At 31.9% G+C, this 27,224-nt stretch overlaps 1 protein-coding gene across 5 annotated transcripts in view; it reads left to right on the top strand.

The window, feature by feature from the left end:
- PHF14 (PHD finger protein 14) overlaps positions 1–27,224 on the top strand; it is a 191,642-nt gene that overhangs the window by 133,339 nt on the left and 31,079 nt on the right. For 4 of the 5 annotated variants that reach the window (XM_064380363.1, XM_012450730.2, XM_012450733.3 and 1 more), the window contains exon 17: positions 5,571–5,688. In XM_064380363.1, the coding sequence (XP_064236433.1) occupies positions 5,571–5,688 (118 nt within the window). Of the gene's footprint in view, positions 1–5,570; positions 5,689–17,010; positions 17,059–27,224 lie in introns of those variants that run through there. The other variant, XM_012450732.2, reaches the window with a different exon arrangement.

The following is a 27,224-nucleotide window of genomic DNA, read 5'->3' as shown; positions in this document are numbered from 1 at the left end:
ATTCACTGCTGTTCAGGTACATAAGATGTAATGAAATTGGAGGCGCATGCTGGGCTTTGTAAATAAAATGAGATTGACCCCCAGCAATTATCTCATTTATCTGATTTACATTGTAAAATCAGGATCTACGCTATTGATTAGAACATAATTAGTTAATTATGAACAAGGAAATACAAAGTTACTTGGAGCTTGAGCACAGCAGGTTGTACTGCTGAAAAATTTCCAAAGGCATGAGCAGATGGAGATCAGTTTATTAAAGAACAAAGCAGACGTGTTTCAGGTATGGAAATGTCTAATCCTTCTCTCATGCTGTGGAGAGGTACTTGACCTTATTGTGTATTTTTATATGAATTGTTTTGTCTCATCTTTCATTTTTTTGTTTCCCATTTAATCTTGTAATCTGGCTGCTGCAGACATAGCTAACTGAATTGATCCCACTCTTGAAGTGACTATTAAATCTAGATTTGGATTCCGATATGTTTCCAATTTTTTAGAATTAATTTTTATGTGTACTTTTATGTGTAAAGAATATTTTTGTCTTTCTTACTAATTCATTTATTATTGGCTGATAGAGAAATCTATAGTGGTATTAATGAAATAGGTTCAAGTCCTCCACATTAGCCTTATATTTGTGAAACAATTAAAAAACATTTTCTAATTATTTTGTATAGAAACTGCTCATGTAGGTAATTTGCACTAAAATTGTTGTAAATTACAAGGAATAATGTACTTATTGATACTAAATGTTATTCAATATCGGTAGAATGCAGAATTTTATGCAAACTTGTATTATTTGTAAAGTGATTTAACTCATTGACCACAATTTATATTTTCTCCATCTATTAAGATGTTTAATTGAAATAATTGGCCAGTATTCAATGAAATAATCACTACCTGTTAATAGATTTGCATAGATGTTTGAGATGTTAGTGAGATTTTTATTTAAGTAATAATAATATTCAAGAACGTTCTTGAATGTTCTTGTGTGGAATATTTACACAGAAGTAAAAAAGTTAGAAAATTGAACACACTAATTATCTGGATTTTTTTTTAAGTGGACAGGCATAATAGTCTATATTTTCCATTTATTGTTAGAGTCCATTTATTGTTTTGCTTTACGTAAGCTTAAGGGGCTTATAAGTAAAATGTTCAGTTGGCACAAAAAATAATGTGATTATCACACAATCAACTTGATCATAAAAATGTATTCCCTTGTTCCAGTCTATGTTATGGATTTTGCTTCTTTCTCAAGTTTAGCTTATAAGTGGCTATAAATTATTTGCATAGGAGGTGCACTTAATTTTTTCAGTTAGATTTTAAAAAGTAGTTTTAGTTTACTCTTCTAATGCAATTATCCATTAGAAATTAGAGATGTTAAAGAAGCCCTTTGGAACACTGACTTTTGGCCTGTCTCTTAGGCATAAGACAAAATAAATCAGCTGCTGCTTTTTACTTGTTTGCATTTTCTCAGTAGTCAGGTAAACACCTGACTTAATTGCTTGTTATATGGATCATAGCACATATAAAGATAAATCATTTTTCCCTCTTCTTTGTTTAGGGTGCTATTCTTAATCATGTACTAAGTAAGTATTTACATACATATAGACTATGTTTATTTGGTCACTGCATTTTAATTAATGTGTAAAGGACCATATATAAAGCTACTTGTTATTTACATCTATATTCGTTATTAATCTGATGTCTAGGAAGTTGCATTTAGTAAGAATCTAATTAATCAGGTTTGCTTTTATCTTATAATTGGGATTCCTTTATGCCCTGTAGTGTTATTGTGTACAGTGTTTACTAGAGGCTTCAATGATACTTCTTTAAGCATCCAGTTTTCATTTTATTAAAAAATCTTAGTGTTTCTTTACAGGTTAGTTTTATATTATCTTTTAATATTTTAAGACATTGCTTTCCTATTTAATAATGTGCTATTGGTATAATAGTCTGTTTTTATTACATAGACATTTGTGTTATTTAATAAAGTATATTGTCTTATATCACTATACTTTTGTGGGTCAATGATTGCTTTTGCAAAAGTTTTTAAAAACATTTTATTCACTATTTATTTTGATAAGTTAACTATGTCCTATATTATGTGCTACATGTGTTTCCAAGTTTATGTGAGAAATAAATAAATTTGGTCAATAACTACTTTAACTCCATTGCAGCTTTTCGGTAGCAGATGATTATAGACGCTTATGAGCTTTTTAAATGGTCTAAATTTGCAACATAGCCAGAGTTTGTTGGGTGACAGAATTTGATAAAGATTACAAAGTGGTATGTGTGTATAAAATTAATAAGCTACAATTTTGGCCATCAGCATTGTTCTTTGATTTCTTGGGTTCTTAATAATATCTCTTACATTTGTCTGTAGTTTATTAATTCTTGCAGGTTCTGCTAGAGTTCACTTGTGTTTATCAGGATGTTTCTGTGATTAGCATATAAAGCTATAGATTGTTTCAATTTAATATTCTAACGTAGAAGCAACCAGATTTTTTCACATTGAAATAATTTGAGACCTCTTTACAAAGAGCTTATATTTATATATATATTTATCAACAAAACCGTTGACTCCAAGATTGGCCCTTTTTTTCCCTCTTTTTTGGATTTTGGCAGTTCCTAAGCATACTAACTACTGCTTTTTGCTACTTAGTCTTGAAGCTGCAGCTTTTATTTACTGTTGAGTGAGCTAGAACTTCAGAGAACTTCCCTATTATCCCTAATTCTGATAAGCAAATTCTTTTTCCTTTGGAATGCATCACAAATACATGAGAGTTGCACACGTCGACTAAGTAATTCTGAAAGGTATCACTAATGAAGGACTCAGTTAGCAAGGATTAGGTCATTTCTAAATAGCATATATTTGTTATTGTCTTCTGATAAGCTAGTATATAAAAGCTTTCTCTTCCTCTTTTCATTAGTTCTTGAGCTGAAAGATAATTTGAATTTACAAGTAGTTGAAATCAGCAACAGATTGGAACTGTATCAGTGCAGCAAACTTGTTCTTAGTTTATCAGCTGGAGTTTCATAGCTATAGAAACAAGAATTATTTATGTACATTAAGGTGATAAATAATGAATTATTATTCACGTTCATCATATTTGCCACAAGTTATACACTAGAAATCATAATTTGAAAATTATTATGACACAAAGTTATAAAGAAAATATGCAGTAATTAGGTAGTAAATTGATATGAACTAGGAAGATGTTAATACTTCATCAAGAACTTTGATTGTTAGCAATCTGAACTATATGGCACACTACCCAAAAACCTAAAGTTAAGGAAAAAAGACTACAGTTAACAAACAAAATTGAGCCCATTTACTTAGTAGAAATTCTCATTTTCATGTATTTCTACTGTCCATTTACATAGCCTCAGTAAGTTTTAGTGGTCTGGTTTCTGAATCCATAACAGATTGTTTTTGGGGAATTTATGCTTAACCAAACACACTAACAATATCAGGAAGCAGTGACTGATGGTTTTCAAGCAAGTGAGGACCCTGAAAATCTATGAAAATTGAATACAGGAATTCAAATAGATCAGCAGACTACTGGTCCACATACCAAGGACAAAAGACTGACACACTGTTAGACATGTAGCAGCATATGTTGTTATTACTGATGACCTGAGGTGACAAATATAAATTATATTAAATGTTTATTTGATGAAATAAACAATGTGATTAGTTTTAAACTTCTTATCAAAGATGATTAAAACACAGGTTTTTATGTATGAAGGAGTACACTCTCAGTTATTTACAAGTCTCAATCTTCTCATGAACTCAGGAATACTTTGAAGATTTCTATATCCATATGTTTAATTGAAATTTTGGCTAATGAAAGGTAAATATGTTGTATTGAGAAAAAAAGCATAAAATTATGAGGGCTTGCCAGTTAGTCCCTTGATGTCACATTGAAGTTAACTTATATTATTTGTTATTCTTACTTAATGCCAGAACAACAGATATTTGAATATTTAAATTGCTTTTAAGTATATTTTTAGTTATGTGATAAGGTCATAGTAAGTAAAGTACTGTTCCTATTTGACTTTATCTGTTTCTATAGCTAGAACTGTCGTAGTAAGTGTTTTTTTAAAGTCTTGAGTCTAAAAAGTGTTTGGAAAAGTACTTAAGCTAATTTTATACATAAGGAGAAAGTTGTAGCGGAAGAAATACATAAACTTAGGGCATTCAATTGCATTTTAAACTTCTTTATACCTGAATAACTTAGCTAAGTTGCTTAACTTTTCTGAAACTCTCAGTCCTCAAATGAGTTTTTGGGAGATTGGATTTTTGTAGCATAATACGAAATTTCTACTAAAAAAATGTAGATTTACATTCCTTTTTATTATGATGGTTTCTCTAAGTTAATTGTTTTTCTTTGTGTGTTGTTTATGTAAGAAGAGCTTCTGCCTCTTTTTTCCTGAAAGGTTATTGAATAGTAATTTTCAACTTTATTTGAGTAATATATGTTCTATAAATTTTTCCCCTTGGTTTCTTAATCGTAGATTTCTTGACATTTAAAGTTTTAAATCGGTGAAAGATAAATAATAAAGAAAATCTGACAGATTGGTTGAGAAAGTGTTATTGTTTAATTTTTTTTAAAAAGTACTGTGAAATGAGGAATGCAATCCCTTTTATAAGGTGTATACTCTTTGTTATTTGTTGTTAAATTTTGGTCTTGTTATTCCAACTGATGCAAAATTCTTTTTACAAAGCACTGAAATAATACAGATTTTTCTTCATTGTCAGCAGGATGAGATTGTCTGAAACGAAGAATAGGTATGGTAGTTTTCTTAGATTTCGTACATCATAGGTGGCAAATTACCATCAAAACATTTATTAAGTTTTTACATGTACTAGGAAGTACTTTGTAAAACCAAATGGTATGAAGAAAGTGACAGGTAAATTTGAGAGAATAAAACTAAATTATTGGGGTAGTTTCTTACCTCTTTGTGTATTTAAATGTTCTGTGATTTAACATGTAAAGGTTATTTTTATTTGCTATAGATTGTGTTAGCATGCTATAAATATTAGAAAGTTCATTTACAATCTAACTGGGAGAAAGAGAAAAATCAGGTGCAAATTGTATAGCATTGATTGCAACCTAGTGTAGCCTAGTAGAATTTCTGAGTTTTACAATTTTTTAAATAATCAAAATGTATATTATTGGATTCATTTCCTTGAATTGTATGTGTATCTTATTAAATATTTTAAAACTATTTAATGGGCAAATGATTAATTCTTTAAGTTCACAATTGAAATTGTTGCAGTTGTTTTGAATACATATGATTATATACATGGTCTTAATAGTTCTGTCAAAGTGTTCTAAATATTTGTTTCATTTGCTGATTTTATTGTTTTTGTATTTTGTTTTTGCTAAAACATTTATTTCAGGTTTAGTTTGCCTTTATCGTAATCATTAATTTGATGATCTTGTGAGCCAAGGATAAAATTAACAATGTTGAAGTTGAAATATACAATAGTTTGTCTTTTTGTCTTTGAAGTAGATGGTTTATATGTTATTTAGATACACCTACCTATAAATCTATTTACCCTACAGGTGTGATGAATGCAGACTTTGCTACCATTTTGGCTGTTTGGATCCTCCTTTGAAAAAGTCTCCTAAACAAACAGGCTATGGATGGATATGTCAGGAGTGTGATTCTTCATCTTCCAAGGTAAGGGGAGGAGGCTATAAGAAAAGGAATTGTTTCCCTTCTTTTTGATAGGTTTTCCATGTCACACAATCAGCTTCTTAACTTTAAAGATAATCGGATTATGAAGGACCAAGATTTCAACCAATACACCTTAAGAATATATTGCTATGGTGATTTTCTTGCCATGGTGAAATGCCATCTGTACTAAAGATACAAAAAGTTAGTCGGGTATGGTGGTGCATCCCTATAAGCCTAGCTACATGTGAGGCTGAGGCAGGAGAATCACTTGAACCCGGGAGGCAGAGGTTGCTGTGAGCCAAAATGATGCCATTGCACTCCAGCCTGGGCAACAGGCCGAGTCTCTGTCTCAAAAATATATATATACATATTTGTATAATGATTATTAAAATATAATATTTGTGTATATTTTATTTAATAATCAAGCATTTTAACCTAAAATTGTAAACTATATAGTAGCAAGAATTATTTTCCAGGCATTTTATTAAGGCCCAGATTTAAGAGAGAACGTATTTAATTTTAAAAATTTTATTGCATAGTTAAAAAATGTATTCCCGAAATTTCATTTAAATGTAAAAACAATGAAGCACTATAGAGTTTAAATTGTTGTCTTATGAGTCTCTTTAATAAGTGTTTTTAAGTGTATTTTTTTGTTTGGGATTTTCTCCTACCCTCAACAAACAAGTTAGGAAGGCAATTTTTGAAATAGGATTTCCAGCTTTTTAAAATATACCTTTTTGCATATATTCTTTTGAGAAGGTTCAATAACACTATAAATATGTAGTATCATATGAAATGTTAAGTTATATAGTAATGTTGTTAATGAACATTGAAAAGGCAAGGGGGCATATTTCACATTTGTTTGAAATATAGCATATATTTTGTACATGCCATAGGTGCCAGTAGCCATTGGATAAGGTTTTAGTTTTATTTTCTCCTCTACTACAGAATGGGTGTTTGGACTCTGAGTGGAAATAAATTAGGAAGGCACATCGTTAGAAAACTTGCATTGTATTTGCTGTATACAGTTTGACCTGTAGTTGAATATCAACATAAACACCTAACATTTTCAAAATTTCATCAAATATGGTTTCTAATTTTGGAATATCACAGCAGTTTACTGTAAGGAATGAAACAACAGTGAAATGGATTTGTGCTTTCATTATAACTATATACTATTAATATGTTACTATTTTCCAATGAAAATTAAACTTAATATAATATTTAAGCTGAAACTTATAGAGACTTAATTCATTACTTTGAGTATTTGTGCCACATCAGTTGTTTTTCTTACTTTAGAAGACTTCCATTCACGACCAGTGGGTAATACATTTCTGTTGACATTTTCTACTGAAAGATGTCTGCTAGTATTAGATCCTAAGAAGAAAGCATTGATAGATAACGTCATGCTTTATAATTTAGTGAATGTTGCAGAAGCTTTTACATTCAGAAAGCTGTGTGTTATTAACATCCAAGTCAAGAAAATTAGTATCATCTTAGGGCTTAAAAGAGACCTAGAATGAAAGTTCACATGCATTGCTTATCCTTTATTCTCCTACATTTGCTTTGGTAGAATATTATTTGCTAGGTAGCACTGGGTATGTTTGCCATATTCATATATTTTAATAAAATGAAAAGCTAAAAGAGAAATACTTATTGCCATAAGAAAGTAATCAGTTGCAAATAAATTTATATGGTAAAATTTCAACTTCTTTCTCTGCGGTAATCATGTTGTTAAGTCTGGCAAGTCTTCACTTTTATTTGAAATTTTGACTCGTATATGGAAATTATTTGTTTTGCCTAGAAGTTTAGATAATACAAAGCAAGGGTGTATAGTTGAATATTTGCTTGAAAAATGAATTGCACTTTAACATTTTGTCTAAATTCTGTGGACCAGGGAAAACTCTAAAATATTTCTATTTATACTGTCAGCCGCTATTTATTTATTACTTTGTCTTTCAAGTAACTGGTTTTTGATACGGGGTTGTATGAGGGCAAAAATTTCTGTCTTTATCCCTGCCTATTATTTTTATAGAAATTTCATAAGAGTCTAATAAGACTCATCATATCTAAATTCATCATATTTTTGTTTTAGCACATGAAAGCTGAAATGCACCTATTTAGTTTTAATAATATTGATTTAACAACAATTTGCCTAAAAGTAGAAGAATGTCTTTTTATTGTACCCAAACCCATGAAGTATGGCATGATAAGACTTTCTCTGTCTCATCAACTCTTCATAAACCTAGATAGTCATTTTGAGTTTCATAAAAATATGGCCAATTACATGGACACAAACATATCTACGTGTATGTACATACATGGAGGCACAAATATATACACATACAAATACACGGAGACACACACACTCATACACAAAACACATCTTCTCCCATAGGCTGTGCTTCAAAGCCATTGACTAAGACAGCAGCCATCCATACAGTACACTATGCTTACATTCAGTGGAGCTAGTTCATTGCTACCTGTCACCATGCATTAGGGCTTTTTTTTCTCTTTACTGTGTTGTGAAAATCTTATTGTTAATAAATTCTACATGCCTGGAAAAGAAATGTGTTTTCTTCTTTCTTAATCCCACTTTTCTCTTATTTTTCTTTCATTTCTACTTCCATCCATTTACCCAAGTTACATAACTGAAATCATCCTCAAGCCTTCCCATCCTTATCTCACATAGCAAACCACTTCCTGAGTCCTATAAAAGTTTTCTTCCTTAAATATTTCTCCATCCTGCTCTTTGCCCCTTTTCTCCACTCATAATAGAATGAGGAAGAGTTAGGCACTACTCTCTTGATAGTGCCTAACTCTTTCTCATTCTGTTATGGTTCTTCCTGTTTTAGAAGCTATCTAAATAGATGTGCTAGACTTAGCCCTTTTTATGCATTCTGCTAACTAGAGGCCTCTAAATGAAGTGTTTGCACCACAGTAAATATACAAAATGACTCATTAAATTAATTCTATATAACATCTATTTTAATTTTCATGTCTGAGTCTATTTCATAATTTAAATATGCTGGTACTTTAGAACAGGTACCAAAAACTTCACACATATATATTTATGTTGAAGTGCATATTTAAAATGTTTTTACTATTGAGATGCATCATCAAAAATAACTTTCTGAAAATGTAGTTGTCATATCTCTGCTTTAAATCTCTCAGTGTTTTTTCATTTATTTTTAAAAATCAACCAGATTAGAAAACTAACATTGATATATTATTACTGTCTAATCCTCAGATTTCATTCAGGTTTGGCCATTAATTTCAGTAAGGTAAGGTCATTTATGGCAAAAGGATACAGTATAGAATCACAGGTTACATTTAGTTTTCATGTTTCTTTTGTCTTTAATCTGGGCAGTTCCTTAGTCTTTCCTTAACTTTCATTAGCTTGTGCCTTTGAAAATTACAGAGCAATTATTTTGTAGAATGTACTTCACTGTGCATTTCAAGTATTTTCTTGTGGTTTAGATTCATTATAAATCTTTGATAAGAGTACCACAGATGTGATGCTGTGTGTATTCTACACAAAATTTTTATTTGAATTGTAGATAATGATATTATATCTTAGGAGTTGTCTGCCAGTTTTCTAACTAATTAGTGATTTGTGGGGAAAAACCTTGAGACTATGTTAAAATATCCTATTCCTTATCAAACCTTAATTTCCTGTTTTATTCAGTGAGGTTATATTGAATGTTATCATTTATTTCTTTTTCAAATTGCTCCAAATTTGGCTAATGAAAGCCACTTCAAGCTGTCTTCTATATCGTTTTGACATGATTCTACTAATCTTCAAGAACTTTCTTGCTGAAGGTCTTCCGGGCAGAAACCAAGATCTGGTGTGATCATTGCTACTGAGATATTGTTCTTCCTGGTTCTCTCAGTAGACAAAGCCAAGGACTGGATCTAAGTAGGCATACATATTCATACCACAGCCACACTTACATCTATATTTTTGTTTTTATAGACATTGAAAACTAATTTCTTCCTTTTTATCTTTGTAAATAACTCCCTTGTAAATCTCCAACAGAAAACTGGCTCCCATTTTCCTTAATATATATACTCTTATATCATTACTCTCCTGATATGAAACCAATCTCTTACCACCCTCCACTCTTACCCACATGGATACCTGCTTTGCTTATCATCTGGTAACTTTTAAACTGAATTGTTCAGGAAGAGGAGAGAGAAGGGATAAGGACAGACATTTGTGTTTTTTACAAGTTCCACAGGTGATTTTATGAGCAGTTAGGAATAAGAACTACTGTTATATCTAGTTTTTAGAAACTTCAGTTTTTACAGAGTTTTGAACCCAAAAATTAACTTTTGGAATTTTAAAACAAGTACACAATGTGTATAACCCAAGTCAAATGTCAGCAAATTGCCATTTTAATATTATGTTGTATATTGCCATATAAGATATAAAGTAGACTTAGTATTGTAGTTAAACAAATAGGACATAGTTCATGCTTCAGTCTTTTCCATTATATTCTTGATAAAGATCTCAACAACTTGTGTCTGCTGAAACACTTAAAATGAAGATAACTTGTCTTAACCTTGTTAAATGAACATGTATAAATATTTCTTTTAAAAGTGCTTCCTCCAAGTCATATGTATTCAGAAATGTCACTGAAGATTTAAATATCCATCATGTACTTTACAGTGACGATGTCAGTTACTATTCTAGCTTTTCATCTTTGTTTAAGCTCTGTTTTGTGAGAAGCCATGGAGTATACATGACAGGTCATTATCTGACTACTATAAGATGAGCTGTCTTAGCTTGGAGACTTCTATTTGGTTCACTCTTATTTGATCTTTCTAGTATGCTACATTTTTTGAGTAGTAATAATTCATGGATTCATATGCACAGGAATTTTATCCAAGTCCTATGGGAGATTTTCTAGAACTACAAATGTGTGACAGATGAGCTAAGGCAAGTCATATTTCTCAATAATCATTTGTATTAAAAAATCTTTAAGTAGAGGACATACAGTATTTTTAAATTTTGTTTTTTTTAAATATTTTCTGCATTGAGGAAATAAATTCAATAACTATGTCAAAACAACATATTTAAATACATATTTTCAAGTAAAATAGTCGTTAAGAATTGTGGCTCTTTAAGAACAGAACAGTCTCTTCAGGAGTGTCTTGCCACAATACATTAAACAAGTACATTTAATTGAACTTGGTAATATTGGAAATTGAATGTCTGAATTTTATGCATTGAGAAGATTTATGAAAAATATAAAATTAAAATGAATTATCCTTTAAAGATCTTTAAAATTTGAAGCATATCCATAAAAAAGGGGACTTTTTAATATTTTAACTATTCATTTGACCTCTGGGATTCTTCTGACATTAGATTGAATTTTAAGTTTCTGGATTTTACATGGCTGACAGAGAAGTAATTTTTAGGTAAAATGTGTATCACTCAGGTATGTAAAAAGTCTGGAAAAAAAGTTGTTTGTATCATGTACCATATTAGAATTAAATAGAACAAATCTGTAGTGTTTTGAAGACTTACTAAAAGTATGAGAATTAAAACTGTGGTGTGTTATTGTCCTCAAAGATGGTTTAGTTTTGTATTAAACTTTAGATTTCCTCTTTGTTGGAGGGTAGGATAAAGCCCACAGATTTCTAGTTAATCCTCTACTGTAGAACAAGGTCCTCAACTAAATTCAGACTGTTTCCAGTTACTTCTAGCATGTTCCCTGGCAAACAAAATTGTTTGTATAAATGTCTTTTAATCCCTTAGTTTCTAATTGAGTGCTGTACTTTGGGACTATTAATAATGACTTGCTTAACAATCCCACTAATTATAGTTGGTACTTGGCTAAAAAAAAAAAAAAAAAAGTAGAGTGTGTTATTATTTATACTGAACATTTATGTCCTGAATTGAAATTATTCATCATGATTGCCTGGTCAAGTAGGTGGTTTTATTAATATTTGATTGTCCTAGACTTGTTTTCTGAAACCTATTTTGAAACCTATTTGTAGACAATGCTTATATCAGGTAATCATTTTTAGTAAAACATAGGTTGTTTACTAGTCATTCTTAATAATATTAATAGAATTGGAATCAGTACTGATCTGTTTAGTTCTATAACCTAGGGTAGTTTTCATAGGAACCATATAATACACATTAAGCATATATACTTCAGTAAATTATTTCTTGAGTCTTTTTGAAAATATGATTTATTAACAGTTTGTCAGTGTTTATGATACACATATTTTGATATATTTAAATATCAAATTCACAGAGAAAGGCAGATGATTAGAACTTCTAAAAATAGATCATCTTTTTCTATACTAATAATTTACAAAATTGAAAAACTAAGCCAATCTCTAAAAAAACTAAGCCATTTGCTAAGTGGCATGTAGCCTGGTGCATTTACATACCATACTGTGGAATACCATGTGTGATGAGAAACTAAATGATAACTGAGATAATCAAAGTACGGTAGGATGCCATACATAGAAATGTCTTTCAGAAGTCACAAACCTCATGTTGTTCTTTAGTTTAAAATTTCCTTGAGTTTTTATTTTTTGTTATTTTGTTATTTCAGCCACTAAAAAGCCAAGAGTTAAGATAAAGGATATTTTATTAAAGCTTTAAAAAAGTTAATGAAACTGTTTCTGCCTTATTAACTCAGTATTTGAAATACTAAATTGGGTTGTATAATCAACCAATAGATCATAGATCATACTGTTATGAAATTCAGAAGTGGTGTGGAATATTTTAATTATGCAAGTTTTTATTCTAGTTTTTATTTATAGTGTGAGTGTGAGAGACATATTCATTGTGGAAAGTTAGTACTAGTGGAATTAAACTAGTCTGTTCTCACAACTGGGAAAGTATCACCTAAATAATAGAAAAGGCTTAAATATTGGCTTCAAAAAAACAAAGTGAGATTGCATGCATTGTAGATGTAGATATAGTGAGAGTAATTTGGTTCCTGTAATTTATTAAACATTTAAATTAGTTCTAATTTTGTAAAATTACTTATCTGTTAAAAAATGTTCTTTCTAACCTACATATTGTGGTTTAGGAAGTGCTCTTTTGCTGTTGAGTAAGAGACTTCTTCAAGACAACCTTCAAATCTAAGCCAAGAAAATTCAAAGAATGAACTCTGATAGTTAATGGAATTGAGTTCTTTGAAATCAAATATAGTTAAGCATTCTAGTTTTGATTTTCTGATGGAATCTTTACTAGGCATAAGAAGAAGTTGTAGATTAGAGGTTAGAAACATCAAGTGCATTATGCCATGTTACTTGCATTTTAATATACTCATTTTTTGACATTTCTGAAATTAGATTGTGTATCTATAAGCAGTTTTTGTCTTTAAGTGATAATAGTTATTTTTCCAAAAAAAAATTACCATTAAATTGAAGGAGTTCTTATAATCTGAAGATGAAAGTGCTTTTGTGAGTTTTGAAAAGAAGCAAACTGGGTTCAAGTCTTAACTATTACCATTACTCATAGACTTCAGCACGTTGTTTCACTAACTTTAGCTTGCTCATTTGTAGAAGGCTGAATGGCACTACTGGGAGGTGGAGAGGTGCTTAGTAAGTGATGAGCGTTTTAAGCATACAGAGAAAAGTTCAAAATTAGTGATGATATTCTGATTTTCAAATGCTAAGAAATGTTTTTTAAAAGTGAAGAGTAATTTTCTGTTTCATTTTCTGCCTTCACACACATCAAATGTTTCTGTCTTATCAAATCTTTCCTGTCTCAGAGTTTCACATAAAACAGCAGAAGGTCATGTCTAACATTTTCATACAGAAAAAAGGCCATTTGTTACAATTTCTTGGTAGAGTTAAGAGGCAATGAAAGCTATCTTTATAATTAATGTATTTTTAAACTGTGGCATTCATGGTTCTCTAAATTTTTTCAATTATATGCTATCCTATCATATTTTTTAAATGTATTCTAGGTAATTAGCAAATAGTACTTTTAATATCGATGGAAATTCATATTTCACTTTAAACATAGAATTATGGTCCTGTGTGAATCATGCAGAAGATCATGCACTAATATATTTATTTTATAAGTAGAGCATGTGATATGTAGAAACAAAAGGTTTGTTTTGTTTAAGCCATATTTAAGCCACTGGCTCTACCTTGTATGAATAATAGGAAAAGACCTAACTCATGTGGAGACTTGTTTTTAACTAAAGACATGTTTTAGTAACAAGTGAAGAAATATCCAAGAAATTTTTCTTAGACTATAACAAGCCATATTTTTTCTTTGTCAAGGTCATTAAAACTGTAAACTTGAAACTGAAATGAAAATACAAAGTAAATAAAATATAAACATAACAAACCACTGAAGACAGTTGTAAGACAATTTATAAGTCCACTCTGTCAAGGTATATGCAGTTTCTAATAACAAAAGTTTCCAAGCCTAGTGAATGACTTTTTCACAGGTAAATATCAGCGACACATCATTTTTGTTATATATACATGTGGATTCTTTCAAGGATGGAAATGTTGGAAAATCTGTGCTAGCACTTTCACATTCCTTGTGGAGCCTGGAAGTTAAGGTTTTTAACTTTTAGAGCATATTGTGTAAACACATTTAGAATTTCAGAACGTGATTATGTGCCATCAATATGCCTTATAGCATTTATGCCAAAAGAAAACCTTGCTTAATTAAGGACATTTGTATTAATGCTCAGATGCTACTAATTCTTTTATTTAAGAAAAGTAGACTCTCAGTACAGTAGCCCCCTCCTTAATTGCAGGGGACATGTTTTAGGACCCCTAGAAGATGGCTTAAACCATTTATTTTTTCCTAGACATGTCTTTTCAGTGAAAGGAAACATGGTTTCTCTTTGGCATATCAAAATTGTTAGCATCACCGCTCTTGCACTTCAGGGTTGTTATTAAGTAAAATAAGGGTTACTTAAACACAAGCCCTGCAATACTGTGATGGTTAATCTGGTCACTGAGATGCCTAAGTGACTAAAGAGCAGGTAGCATATACATTGTGGACATATTCTGGGCAAAGAGATGATTCATGTCCCAAGAGGAATGTAGTGGGACAGCGTGAGATTTCATCATGCTGTTCAGAATGGTATGCAATTTAAAATTTACAAATTGTTTATTTCTGGAATATAAATATATGTATATTTTTTACTATAAGTTCTGAGATACATGTGCAGAACGTGCAGGTTTGTTCTGTAGGTATTTATGTGCCATAGTGGTTTGTTGCACCTGTCAACCCATCAGGGGTTTTAAGCCCTGCATGCATTAGGTATTTGTCCTAATGCTTTCCCTCCCCTTGCCCCACCTCCTGGCAGGCCTCGGTGTGTGGTGTTCCCCTTTCTGTGTCCATGTGTTCTCATTAACATGTGGTGTTTGGTTTTCTGTTCCTGTGTTGGTTTGCTGAGAATGATGGTTTCCAGCTTCATCCTCCCCTGTAAAGGGCATAAACTCTTTTTTATGGCTGCATAGTATTCCATGGTAGTTCTGGAATTTTATATTTAATATTTTCAGATCACAGTTTACCATGGGTAACTGAGACCTGGGAAAGCGAAACTACAGTTAAGGGGAGACTACTGATTGTACTTTATATATGTTTGAGTGTGTGTGTGTGTGTGTGTGTCATTGTCAGGCAAAGGTTAGTGATTCCTATGTGTAAATTCTTCAGAACCTTATCTTTATGCCCTACAATTCTTTCCCTTTCTACCACCTGCTGCCCTGATTCCCAGTAGAGGGAACCATTAATGATATACTTCCTTAATCATAGCATGTGTTTTGTTACTTGTTTCCCATCACATTACTTTAAAAATTGAGTTCTCTTTTTCTGGGAATATCAGATATGCTGTTGTTAACACATTTTTCACTGGCAAAATGCCATTAACAAATAAGGCAAATTATAAGAGTATGGTCCACGTTGTCCTCTCACTGCCCCATAGTTCCAGATTAGTCCAGTCCTGCTGTATCTTAAATTAGTAGTAGCTTCAGTAGTCACCAGTAAAACATATTCCTTGGTCACCAATAAAACATATTCCCTTTCTCTTTCCAAGTTCTGAAATTGCCCAGCTGCATGTCCAGGAACTTCTCTGAGCTGTAAATTCAGTTTGTCTGCATCAAGAATCTTCCTCTATTATTCTGTGTTATGTTTCATTCTCCTTGTTGGCAATTTCCTCCTTTTGAAAATACTTCTTTCTTGCCTTCAGTGAGCTACGTCTCTCCTGCTTTCTCTTTTTCTTAGCCGACCATTTCTTTGGTTTTTTTTGATAGGCTTCCCTAGGTTGGTTTAACAGTCTTTTTTTTCTCACTGCAGTTGATAGCATCTATACCCAAAGCTCAATATCACACCCATTTTGCAACAGGAGGTCTTGGGATTTAGGATTTAAGTGATCCATCTACTTTCTCCAAGTTAATGTTCCTCAAGAGAGACTTTTTGCCTTTTAAAATATCCTTTTGTCTAATAAGACAATTAGCAATAAGTTTACACATAAGGTGTAATTGGCTGTTTCCTCTAATAGTCCCCTTTTACTACGTAGTTTATATTTACTTAAGTAGGAGAATCTGTATTAATTCACTCTTCAAATTAAATATTACTCTGAAGATGTAATTAAATGTGCTATAATTAAAGTTTTGGACTCTTGAGTTTTGATTAACTTTAAAGCTAGAAAGTAGTAATCCAAAATAGGAATTTTGTTTCATAAAACAAAATTGATATCCTTTATATAAAATATTGCTTTTTAAAAAATACATGCCTCTCACTGTTTTTCTCCTTTTTTCTTTTCTTTTTTCTAATTCCACTTTTCTGAAAAATGTTGATATCAGGAAAAAAATACACTTTGGGATTTTAAAACTATTGTAAAGGTAATACATGGTCATTGTTGAATATTGGGAAAAAAATTCAAACATAAAGAAGAAAAATATTTTAAATTATCTGCAATTTAGCACATAATGATACTACCTTTCTGCTCATGTTTTTTAGAATGTCCTACTACAAGCTGCTTTAAAAAATTAGTTATATCATACTTCTGGTTATATAATGGCCTTTTAAAAAATATAATTCTATATATGGCAGTTTACCGTGTTGTTAAATACTCTTAAATAATCTATTTTTAAGTGCTGTACAATTGTTTTATATAAATATACTTTCAATATAATGACTAGAACAATACAAACATTTTTAAAATAAGGAAGTATCATACTACTACTAATAATAGAGGTTAACATTTATTGAGCATCACTATGTGCCTGGCATTATCTAAGCACTTAAAATGTATAATCCTATTTAATCCTCGCCACAGCCTTTAAGGTGGTTATTGTTTTTTTGTCTCCTTTCCACAGATGAAAGAAAGAAATGAGGTTCGGAGAAGTTAAGGATTACACAGCTAAAAAGTGATGTAACCGACCTCCCTGACTCTAGAGCCTGTGTTATAGAAACTAGATTTTATATATTAAAATAGGTATTTTCTATTACTCATTGCAAGAGATTCTCAAATTAGATTTTGTCCTAAAGTCATTTAAGATTTTCATGATGTGGAAACTCAGATAATTTTTCTATTATAAATAAACATGACTTGTAATGGGAAAGGGAAAAATATTATTAAGTGGTATCTGCTTTTGTCTTTCTAATGAATAGGGGAATAAAACACAAAGATACTACAAAACAAGTAAGTTGACAAAGATGGTGCTATGGTACGGTGTGCGAAGATGAATGTGGAAGTTGATGTAACTCTTCAGGGCCCTTTCTTCATGAAATTCAATGAAATAAGATCTGTGTTAAGGGAGGTACCATTTGACAATATGAATGATTTCTGTAGACCCAGCAGAAACTAATCTATTGAACTTGGAGGAAGGTATGGGAAAGGGATCTAAACGTGATTTTTTTTGTTGTTGTTAGACACTAACTACTGTATTTAGCTGAGTCAAATCTTACTTTTTAATGTTTGTTGTGAGTTGTGAAGTTTGAAAACCTGTACTGTGAAAAGTAACTACAGCCAGCCATGCTCAATCCCCTTGCAAAGAGAATATTCTCATTTGTGTAGTGTCAGCTATTGTACTTTGTGTACACACTGGCAGTTTTTGTATGTTTTTATCCTAGTATCAGCATTCTTTGCAGTAAAAGTTTCTCTTTTTCAAAAAGAATACTTGCTTGTAAGTGAAGTATAAATACAGTTCAGTTTACACTCATTTGTGTTAATTTTTTTGCTGTCAATACTTTTTTTAAAATTCTTTTGGTTGTGAAACAAGGAGTACAAAATTATTACCTCACCTATAAAAAGTTTAGAAATGGTTCTTGCCTCATTAACAGATAAAGGTCTTTATGTAACTGTTTTTATTCTACTATATTTCCACCTGTGACCTAGCTCTGCCATCTCTTTTTGTGATTTCAGACTTCTTCTGCAAGTTGTTGTAGGTTTAATACATTGTTCTCTTTTTTTCCACTGGACTATATTCTTATGTTAAATCTAATCTCTGGTCACCTAAGATACAACATATTTTAATGTTTTCTCTGAAGGTTTCTTAAAGGTTTATGTTGTAGTGTTAATACTTACTTCATTGAAGTTAAGTTGGTTTTTTGTTAAATGTACCTTCAATAATGGCTGCAAATGATTATGTGCTTCACTGGTTTGAAAACTCTTTAAAGTATGCTTATGGAGGTTAATATTTTTAAGAATCACTTTCAAAAGTTCAAGCTATATCAAAACACTTTTGTCAGCAGTATGTTCACTTTTGTGTTCTTGAGGGCTAGACCATTCTCTAAGTTTTTTAAAGACCACTAGTAGTTTTTATATTCTGTTTCTAAGATCAAATTTCAAAATTTAGATGATTAGGTATTTGTAAATCATTTTTCCAAAGCACAGATGTGTTGGTAGATTAATGCAGTAATGAGTATAAGGTATTTCAGCATTATTTCTTTATTTTAATGAAGCAATTTCAACAACCAACAACAAATCATTACTTAATGACTCAGCTTAAAATTTATCCTAGTGTCTAACCATTTGCTTAATTATTAATTTTTACCACTTAAAGCAGTTTTCAGAGTGTGAATGAAGTACATATTTGTAGAATACATTATTTAGTATTTTATAAGCAGGCTAAGTGCTGTAAAGGATAGATATTTCTTAACCTTTCCTCGTGACAATGTTGAGGCTTTAATTACAGCATAAAGACTGTATTAAGTACAATCTTAATCTTTAATTTATTTTCGAGTATTATCAAATTTACTACATATGAATCTAATTTTTGCAGTAAAATAAAGTTTCTTTCTTCGATATTTTGCTGTTTCAAAATCCCTAACTTTTCTCTTCCTGTCTACTCCTTTTCTTCTTCACATATCCAAGCAGTATTTGGAAACATGACAGTGTATTTGTCATGTATGTTTATGTTCCTTTATCAATAAAAAGCTTCCCTAAGATAGCGATATCCCTAACAGGGTAAAATATAGTTAACTGTATTTTTTTAACCTCCTAATAGCAATATGAAAATAAAAAAGTGCTACAGTCTGAGTTTGACATCATTAAACAAAAACTCTTCAAATTAAACAGTATAAAAAGAGACAAAAAGTGATTTTATTTATTCTTCATATTAAATGCCTTAAGGATTCTCCAGTGAGCTATTTTTAAAAGACCTAATCTTCCATTTTCCAATTTAAGTAACTTTTGCTCTTGCTTCCACCACAAGGTACAAACAGAAATCAGCTCGATTCTTTCCATCCCAGTGCCTTTAAACATGTTCTGTTGGAGCTGCCTTTTTACCTCAGTGACTCTCAGACAGATCTTATGGCTCTTCTCATCCATCTGAGAGCTTCTCCTCTCACCAGCTCAGACCTCCTTTAAAGTGGGAAACCGGAAACCTGTACTTTGGAAGTGGGCATTCTTGATTGTGATTCTTGTCCCTCCCTCAGGTGTTTTTTTGTTTGTTTGTTTATTGTTTTGTTTGTTGTTGTTTTTGGTTTTTAACGTCTCATTGCTAGAGCTTTTCTATGTGTAGGTTCCTTGATATGAGGGATTCCTTCTGTGGGTTACACATGACGTCCTTTTCAGAACTTAGCTTCCTTTTATTTCTTTGATTGGCATCATTCCTATCCCACCAATGACGTTCTCTTTGGCTAGATTCTTTTCTAGAATGTTGCTCTTTAACAGGCCCACATTTTGTCCTAGGGGAAACACACAACCCCTTGCCATGGCAAGCTCAGAAAGAACGGTCATTCCCACTGCAGCCATGCATCTTTGCTTTGCAACTACAGACAGACAGGCATGTATCGTCACCTAGTCTTTGTCCTCCAAACTCCCAGGGGACAAACTCTGAGTAATTTTTAGAAAATTCCTCTTCTGAGAGTGACTTCCTTTAACATACGTCTTCTAAAGAAATCCTTACTCTTCAGTTTCACCTTTCCTCATTCTTCGAACTTCTCCTTTAATGAGTCACCATACCAAATTTCATGTGAGACTTTGAAGAAAGTATTTTCTGAAGTATTTTATCAGTTCGTGTCTTTAAAATGAATATCTTAGACCACTTATGAGAGATTGAGAGAAAATTTCACTCACCCGTGTGTCCTGAATCAAATATCCTATCACCATGACTCAAATCATGATTTTTTTTCATAATTACTACTTCTTTCAACACTTTCTACCAGATCCTGAACTCTTCTCAAGACTTTTAGGCCACCGTTTACTCTCCACCTTCTTAAAGTTATAACTTGGCATTTTAATGTTTACTTTGTAAAACCACTAGAGTCCTCCATTATAACTGCCCAACTTCTCTAGATCCACTGTGTTCGTTTATCTCAACTGTTTCTTTTTTGGCCAGAAATAACAGAAATTTATGGACTTGAGTTCACTACAAATTCATGCCTTCTAATTTAAACCAGACCTCGTTGCTATCTTTTTTGAGCTCCTTATCAGATTTCTTATAGCAATTATTTCAAATCTTTGACACATATATCAAGTCTTCAGTTTTATTCCCAGCACACTTACTTTTTCAAGAAGACCTTCTGTCACGTTCACTGAGGAGGGTGATAATTTTATCTTTCTCCTCTCAACCTTAAAAATGTCTTTGTTACTTTCCCTACTTCAATCTATTTCCTGTCTCAGTAAATGAAAGTGCCACTGCCTCCTCTGTTCTTCATTCCAAACATCTCCTTTCTCTTCAGTACCTGTTTCTGTTATCGTAAGTCATTCTACACACGTTATCCTGTCACTCTTCTGGAAAGATCACTTTTCAGATTTCCAGGTCAGAAGATCCAAGAAAGAAAGGAAGAAGCTTTCCATTGTCTATACTATAGGATAGATGTCAGGGTTTTATCCCTGACATTCAAGGCTGTATGTAATCTAGTCTCATTCTAGTATTTTAGATATAAATCAGTCTCTCTCCTCTCCCCGTACTGCCTCCCTCCCGTTCTTCCGTCTCTCCCATTCTCCCTTCTCTCTTTCTCTCTCCCTCCTCTCTCAGTACTGTTTTGCAGAAAGCCTTATATATCGTCAGGTTTTTTTCTTTAATTAAATGTCCAGTTTAAATTCTAGTTTTCTAGTTTCCCTACAATCCTTAGGCCTAGATTAAATTTCTTTTATACTTTTTTGCTATTTGACATTTGGTAGAGATTTTTTGTCCTGCTATTGATCTTGTTATATCTGGGTTACTTTTACCAGTTAGATTACCAACGCTCTTATAACAGAGGGTATTGCTGTCATACTTTCTTAAAGACAAGGTACCTGGATTTTGTACATTTTTTCTAAGAGAGATTTAAGATTGTTCCTGGTAGTTCTCCACTGCTAGCCTATTTTCTATTAGTTGTTATTGAAATTATTTTTTAAACCTTTATTTTACTAAATGATAGTAGAGGTGGTACAGGTTCTAGTTTTTGCCTTAGAGGCCCAAGGCTATTTATTGAAACATCAAATGATGTTTGGAATGTAAATTTCTGGCAGCCATAACCCAAATATGCAAAAAAGACAGAGTAAGAGACTTAAGAAAATACCTGTTCAGCAAGTTTAAAATAATATTCTTTCTTAGAACAAATTATTTTCTTACCTAGTTCACTCAGCATTTCTGTTAACATTTATTAGTACCTGTTAATTATAGCAGCTTTCTTTGAAATAGAGATAGTTTTAAATTAAAAGGAAAATGTTACCTCCTTCTGAATAAAGGACACTGTGTTTGCCTAAGAGTATAAAATTAATCTGAATGAAAATGCTTATTTTTTGCCTTTTTTTCTTTACATAAAATTTAAGAGACAGCAAACCTTTTATTTATCAAGATATTTTCTTTCTCTTGATGGACCTACCAATATATTAGCAATAGGAGTCTCATTTTTATTGGATAAAAATCTGTATAGTATTCAGACATACTCCATCCACTAGGTGCTTCGGATGTAGTAAAATAAGAGATAAATCTTGCCCTTAAAAAACTTAGATTCTAGTGGGATAGATAAAGCGTGTGTGCATTCAATTATGATACCAAATGTAAAGTGTTAAATGCCATTAGGAAGTATAGATAAGGTATTCTGGGAATTTTGAGATTAGGAGGATTGCTTTCAGCACCAAGCAAAAAGAGATTGGCAAATAATAGGACATTTCAATAGAATTATAAAGGCTAGTAGGGTTTGATAGAAATGTTAATTAGGATGTGCTAGATTATGCAGCAAACAAAAAGAATCCCACATTTTTAGTCGATTAACACAAATTGATTTCTCATTCATGTTACATATCAGTACAGGTTGACAGAGCAACTCTGCTCATTATAGTCACTTGGGGACCCAAGCTGATGGAAGTTTTATGTCAACATATGTGGTACACAGCATAGTAGCAGAAAATGCCACAAATGGCACTGACTTTAAAAGTCGAATCTGGAATTTGATACATACCACTCAAGACCACAATCCTCAGATGACATAGTCAAACCTAACTTTAAGAAGCCAGGTAAGTGTAATGCTACCACCATATGCTACCATACTTCCCAGGCCTTTCTGGGATTCATTTCAGGATTCATGGAAATCCTTGGAGAGAGACAGAACAGACATACAATATATGGAGGAAGCTGAATAATAGTTTGAAACATAGTAATTGTCGCAGTAGTAGCTGCTAATATGTCTTCATTTTTTTCTCTTTGCTTTTTTAAAAATAGCCTTTTGGGGGTATTTTTGATTATTTTGTTTGTTTTTGAGCAGTTTTAGGTTTATAGAAAAATGGAGTTAAAACTACAGATTTCCCATATGTCCCCTCATCCCTAACTCCTTCCTCTAGTTTCCTCTGTTACCATCTTGCATTGGTATGATACATTTGTTAAAAATTGATGAGCTAGTATTGATACATTATTATTAACTAAAGTTCATAGTTGACAGTAGAACTTACTTTTTGCGTCACACATTCTGTGGATTTTGACAGTTGTATAATGACATGTCCACCATTACAGTGTCATACAGAATAGTTCACTGCCGTAAAGATCTCTTGTCCTCTGCCTATTCACCACTCCCTCTCTACTGTCAAACCACTGGCAACTTCAGATCTTTTTGCTGTCTCCATAGTTTTGCCTTTTATAGAATGTCATATAGTTAGAGTCATATAGTATACAGCCTGTTCAGTTTGGTTTATTTCCTTAAAATACGCATTTAGGGTTTGTTTATGTCTTTTCATGGCTTGAGAGCCCTTTTTCTTTTTTTAATCAACAAGTAATATTCTGTTGTATGGATATGCTCCTATTAAAGATGAGACAGAGTATGTGTAAAATTTGTTTGTTTTGTACACAAGTCTTGTTTCCAAGTTTTGGCAACTACGCATAAAGCTACTATAAACATTCAGGTGCAAGTTTTTAAGTGGACACTAGTCGACTTAGTTGGGAAATACCAAGGAGTTCTATTACGGGATTATATGTTAAAAGACTATGTTTAGTTTAGTAAGAAGTTGCCAAACTGTCTTCCAAAATGGCGGCACCATTTTGTATTTCATCTCACAACAATGAGAGTTGTTGTTCCGTATCTTTGCCAGCGTTGGTGCTGTCAGTGTTTTAGATTTTAGCCATTCGAACATGTGGGAAATGATATCTTGTCATTTTCATTTGCAATTTTGTAAAGACATGTAGTGTAGAGCATCTTTTCATATGCATATTTGCCATATGTGTATGTTTCGTGAGGTTATCTATTCAAATCTTTTGCCTGTTTTTTAAATTGGGTTATAAAATTGTTTAATTTTAAAGAGTTATTTGTATATTTTGAATGCTAGTCCTTTATCAGATATGTGTTTTGCAAATATTTTCTCCAATTTGCAAAATATTACCACTATTTTTTGCAGAGTAGAAGTTTTTTATTTTAATGAAGTCCAGCTTAATTTTTTTCTCTTAGTGAATTATGCTTTTGGTATTGTATCATCAAACCTGTAGTCACCTAGATTTTCTCCTATGTTATCTTCTAGGAGTTTTATAGTTTTGCATTTTACATTTATGTCTGTGATTCATTTTGAGTTAATTTTCGTGAAAGGTGTTAGGTCTGTGCCTAGGTATTCTTTCTCTCTCTCTTGCCCTCTCAGTCTCTCTCTTTTTAACATTTGGAGGACCATATGGTCCAGCACTGTTTGTTAATATTGAAAAGTCAATTGCCGTCTTATGTTACAGCAGTGGACTATTGGAATTTTTTCTTGTTGGGTTTCTTGGGTTCTTTTAAAAAAATTTTTGTGTGTTTATTTAAGGTATACAACATGGTGTTATGGGATATGTACAGATGGCAAAAGGTTACTGAAGTGCAAGATAGCATATCCATCATCTTGCATAATTACCAATTTTTGAGGGGGAGGGTTGTGACAAGAATAGCTAAGATTTAAATCTATTCATTTTGCATGAATTCCAAATGCAGTACAATTGTATACCTGTAGCCCTCATGTTGTACATTTTATCCCTAGACTTTTTAATCTTATCTATCTGCTGCTTTACATCCTCTGACCTCTACTTCCGCATTTTCTCCCCACTAATAACTGCCGTTGTATTCTCTATCTCTATATAATTGAGATTTTTTTTTTTTTAAGATTCCACATAAAAGTGAGATTGTTCAATATTTTTCTTTCTGTGGCTGGCTTGTTTCACTTAGCCTTGTGTCCTCCAGGTTCATCTGTGTTGTGGCAGATGGCAAGATCTCATTCTTTTTTAGGGATAAATAATACCCCATTTATTATACCATAATTTCTTTATTCATCTGTTAATGGATAAATGTTTTTGGATCTGTTATGTTAAAATGTTTTTGGATCCATCTGTTAATGGATAATGTTTTTGTATCTTGGCTATTATGAATAATGCTGCAGTGAACATGAGAGTGCAAGTATCTTTATGAGGTGGTGATTTCATTTCCTTTGAGTATATTCCCAGAAGAGGGATTCTGGGTCATATGGTTGCTCTATTTTTAATTTCTTTAGAAACCTTTATAGTGTTTTTTTATAATGGTATAATGGTAATACCAACTTACATTCCTACTAACAGTGTACATAAGTTACCCTTTTCTCCACACGCTCACCAACATTTGTTATCTTTTGACTTTTTGATAATTAGCCATCCTAATGAGTATGAGATGGTATCTCATAGTGGTTTGTATTTGCATCTCCCTAATAATTAGTAATGTTTAGCACCTTTTCATATACCTGTTGATGATGTTTATCTCTTCTTTGGAGAAATGTCTATTCAAGTCTGAAATTTAAAACATAATACCATTTGATTTGGCACCAAAAAACACATGAAATTCTTAGGTATGAATCTAACAAAATATACACAAAATCTGTATAAGAGAAACTACAAAATTCTAATAAAAGAAATCAAGAACTAAATAAATAGAAAGCTATTCCATGTTCATGGATAGGATAAATCAACATTGTCAAGATGTCAGTTCTTTTCAACTTAAACTATAGATGCAGTGCAATCCCAATCAAACTCTCAGCAAGTTATTTTGTGGATTTTGATAAACAGATTCTAAAGTTTATATGGAAAGGTAGAAAACCCAGGATAGCCAACATCATATTGAAGGAGAACAGTCAGAGGACTGACACTACCTAACCACAGCTACAGTAATCAAGACAGTATTGTATTTGTGAAGGAATAGACAAATAGGTCAATTAAACAGAATAGAGAGCCCAGAAATAGACCAACATAAGTGGAGTTAACTGATATTTGACAATAGAGCAAAGGCAATTTAGTAAGGAAAATACAGTCTTTTCAGTTATGTTTTTAATGCAAAATGGTTGGGCATTAGATTAAGACCATATCATAAAGGGTTGTAAATATTACGTAATGAGTTTAAAAATGCTGAAAATCTGTTTGGGGCCCTTTAGAGGAAGTTAGGGATCAAAAGAGGACAGGAAAATCTAATATCCACAGTACTTCCCCTAGCAAGGCACTCGTTTTTCAAAATAGAACATGCAATATGAAGTTGAGGCAGTGTCCCTCCTTTAAACTTTTCATCTGCCCACGGTTCTGCTAATTATACACTTAGATCTCCTCAACAGCAAACACATCTTTATATTATATTGCACATATTATATCATAAAACAATTCCTCCTGGATGCTTATCTACAAAACACAACAATTGCAGCATGCAGTAATAGAAAAAATAAGTTTTAGTTTATGGAGGAGTTTAGTTTATGGAGGAGTGGGAAATAATTTTGGAGTTTGAACTTTTTTTAAGGTAAGGACTAACCTGGATCAGGTAACCCAAGTGAGGAATTTAAGGATATTAATCACTTAAGTAGAAAACTACTACATAGTAAGAGGTGTTGACAAATTAGTCTTCCCACTTTAAATCCTTATCAAAGACTTATCTAGTTCTCACTTTATTTCCTTATCAAAGACTATCTAGTGCCTGGGAAATTTCTCTTGTCAAGAGTCAGAATTTGAAATAGTCCTTGTGGTGGGGCTGTAACCCATTTAAAAGATTTTTGGGGGCAATGTTCTAAGTTTAAAATGATGAACTTTCCAGTAGACTTGTAGAATGTAACTTGATTAGAAACTGAGCACAGCCTGTATTTTCAGTTCAAGAAAGACCCTAAAATCTAGCTTATTAGTGAACATTTAGCTATTTTTAAAAGACATATCTTTATCAGAATTATAGAATTGAATAGCTAATATGGACCTGAAATATCTAGAGACTTGCAAACTTTTTAAACAAAAGATTCATTTTATATTATTTGCTTATATAACTTAAAGATTTCATGGAGTAAAGCATACTGATAATTTTTTCTCTTTTATTTTTAGATTTAAAGAGTTAATCAGTATCCACTAAATTGATTTTACTGACACTTACATGGTTAGATAATTTGAAAAATACTGATCTAGTCCAAGTGCTTAATTTTACAGATGAGGAAAGTGAGACCCAGAGAGATGACCTCAGAGTAGCCACGGGTTACACAGCTTTTTAACAACTAGTTAATGACAGAGCTATGACTAGGTCAGTTCTGGTCAGTGTTGTTTCTGCCATCATTTATTGGTTCGATCTATCATTAAGCACTTCAGAAATTATCATAATCTTGTCATTAAATCTATTCAGTAAATAAAAACAAGTTTAGTGCTGAAAAGTAATACGTAAAATC

Source organism: Aotus nancymaae, unplaced genomic scaffold (assembly GCF_030222135.1).
Source record: "Aotus nancymaae isolate 86718 unplaced genomic scaffold, 86718_ANA_hifiasm-v0.15.2.pri h1tg000025l, whole genome shotgun sequence".
In the NCBI taxonomy this organism is placed as follows: Eukaryota; Metazoa; Chordata; class Mammalia; order Primates; family Aotidae; genus Aotus; species Aotus nancymaae.
The sequence above is the reverse complement of the archived record's forward strand: the minus strand, read 5'-3'. Positions and strand labels throughout refer to the sequence as shown.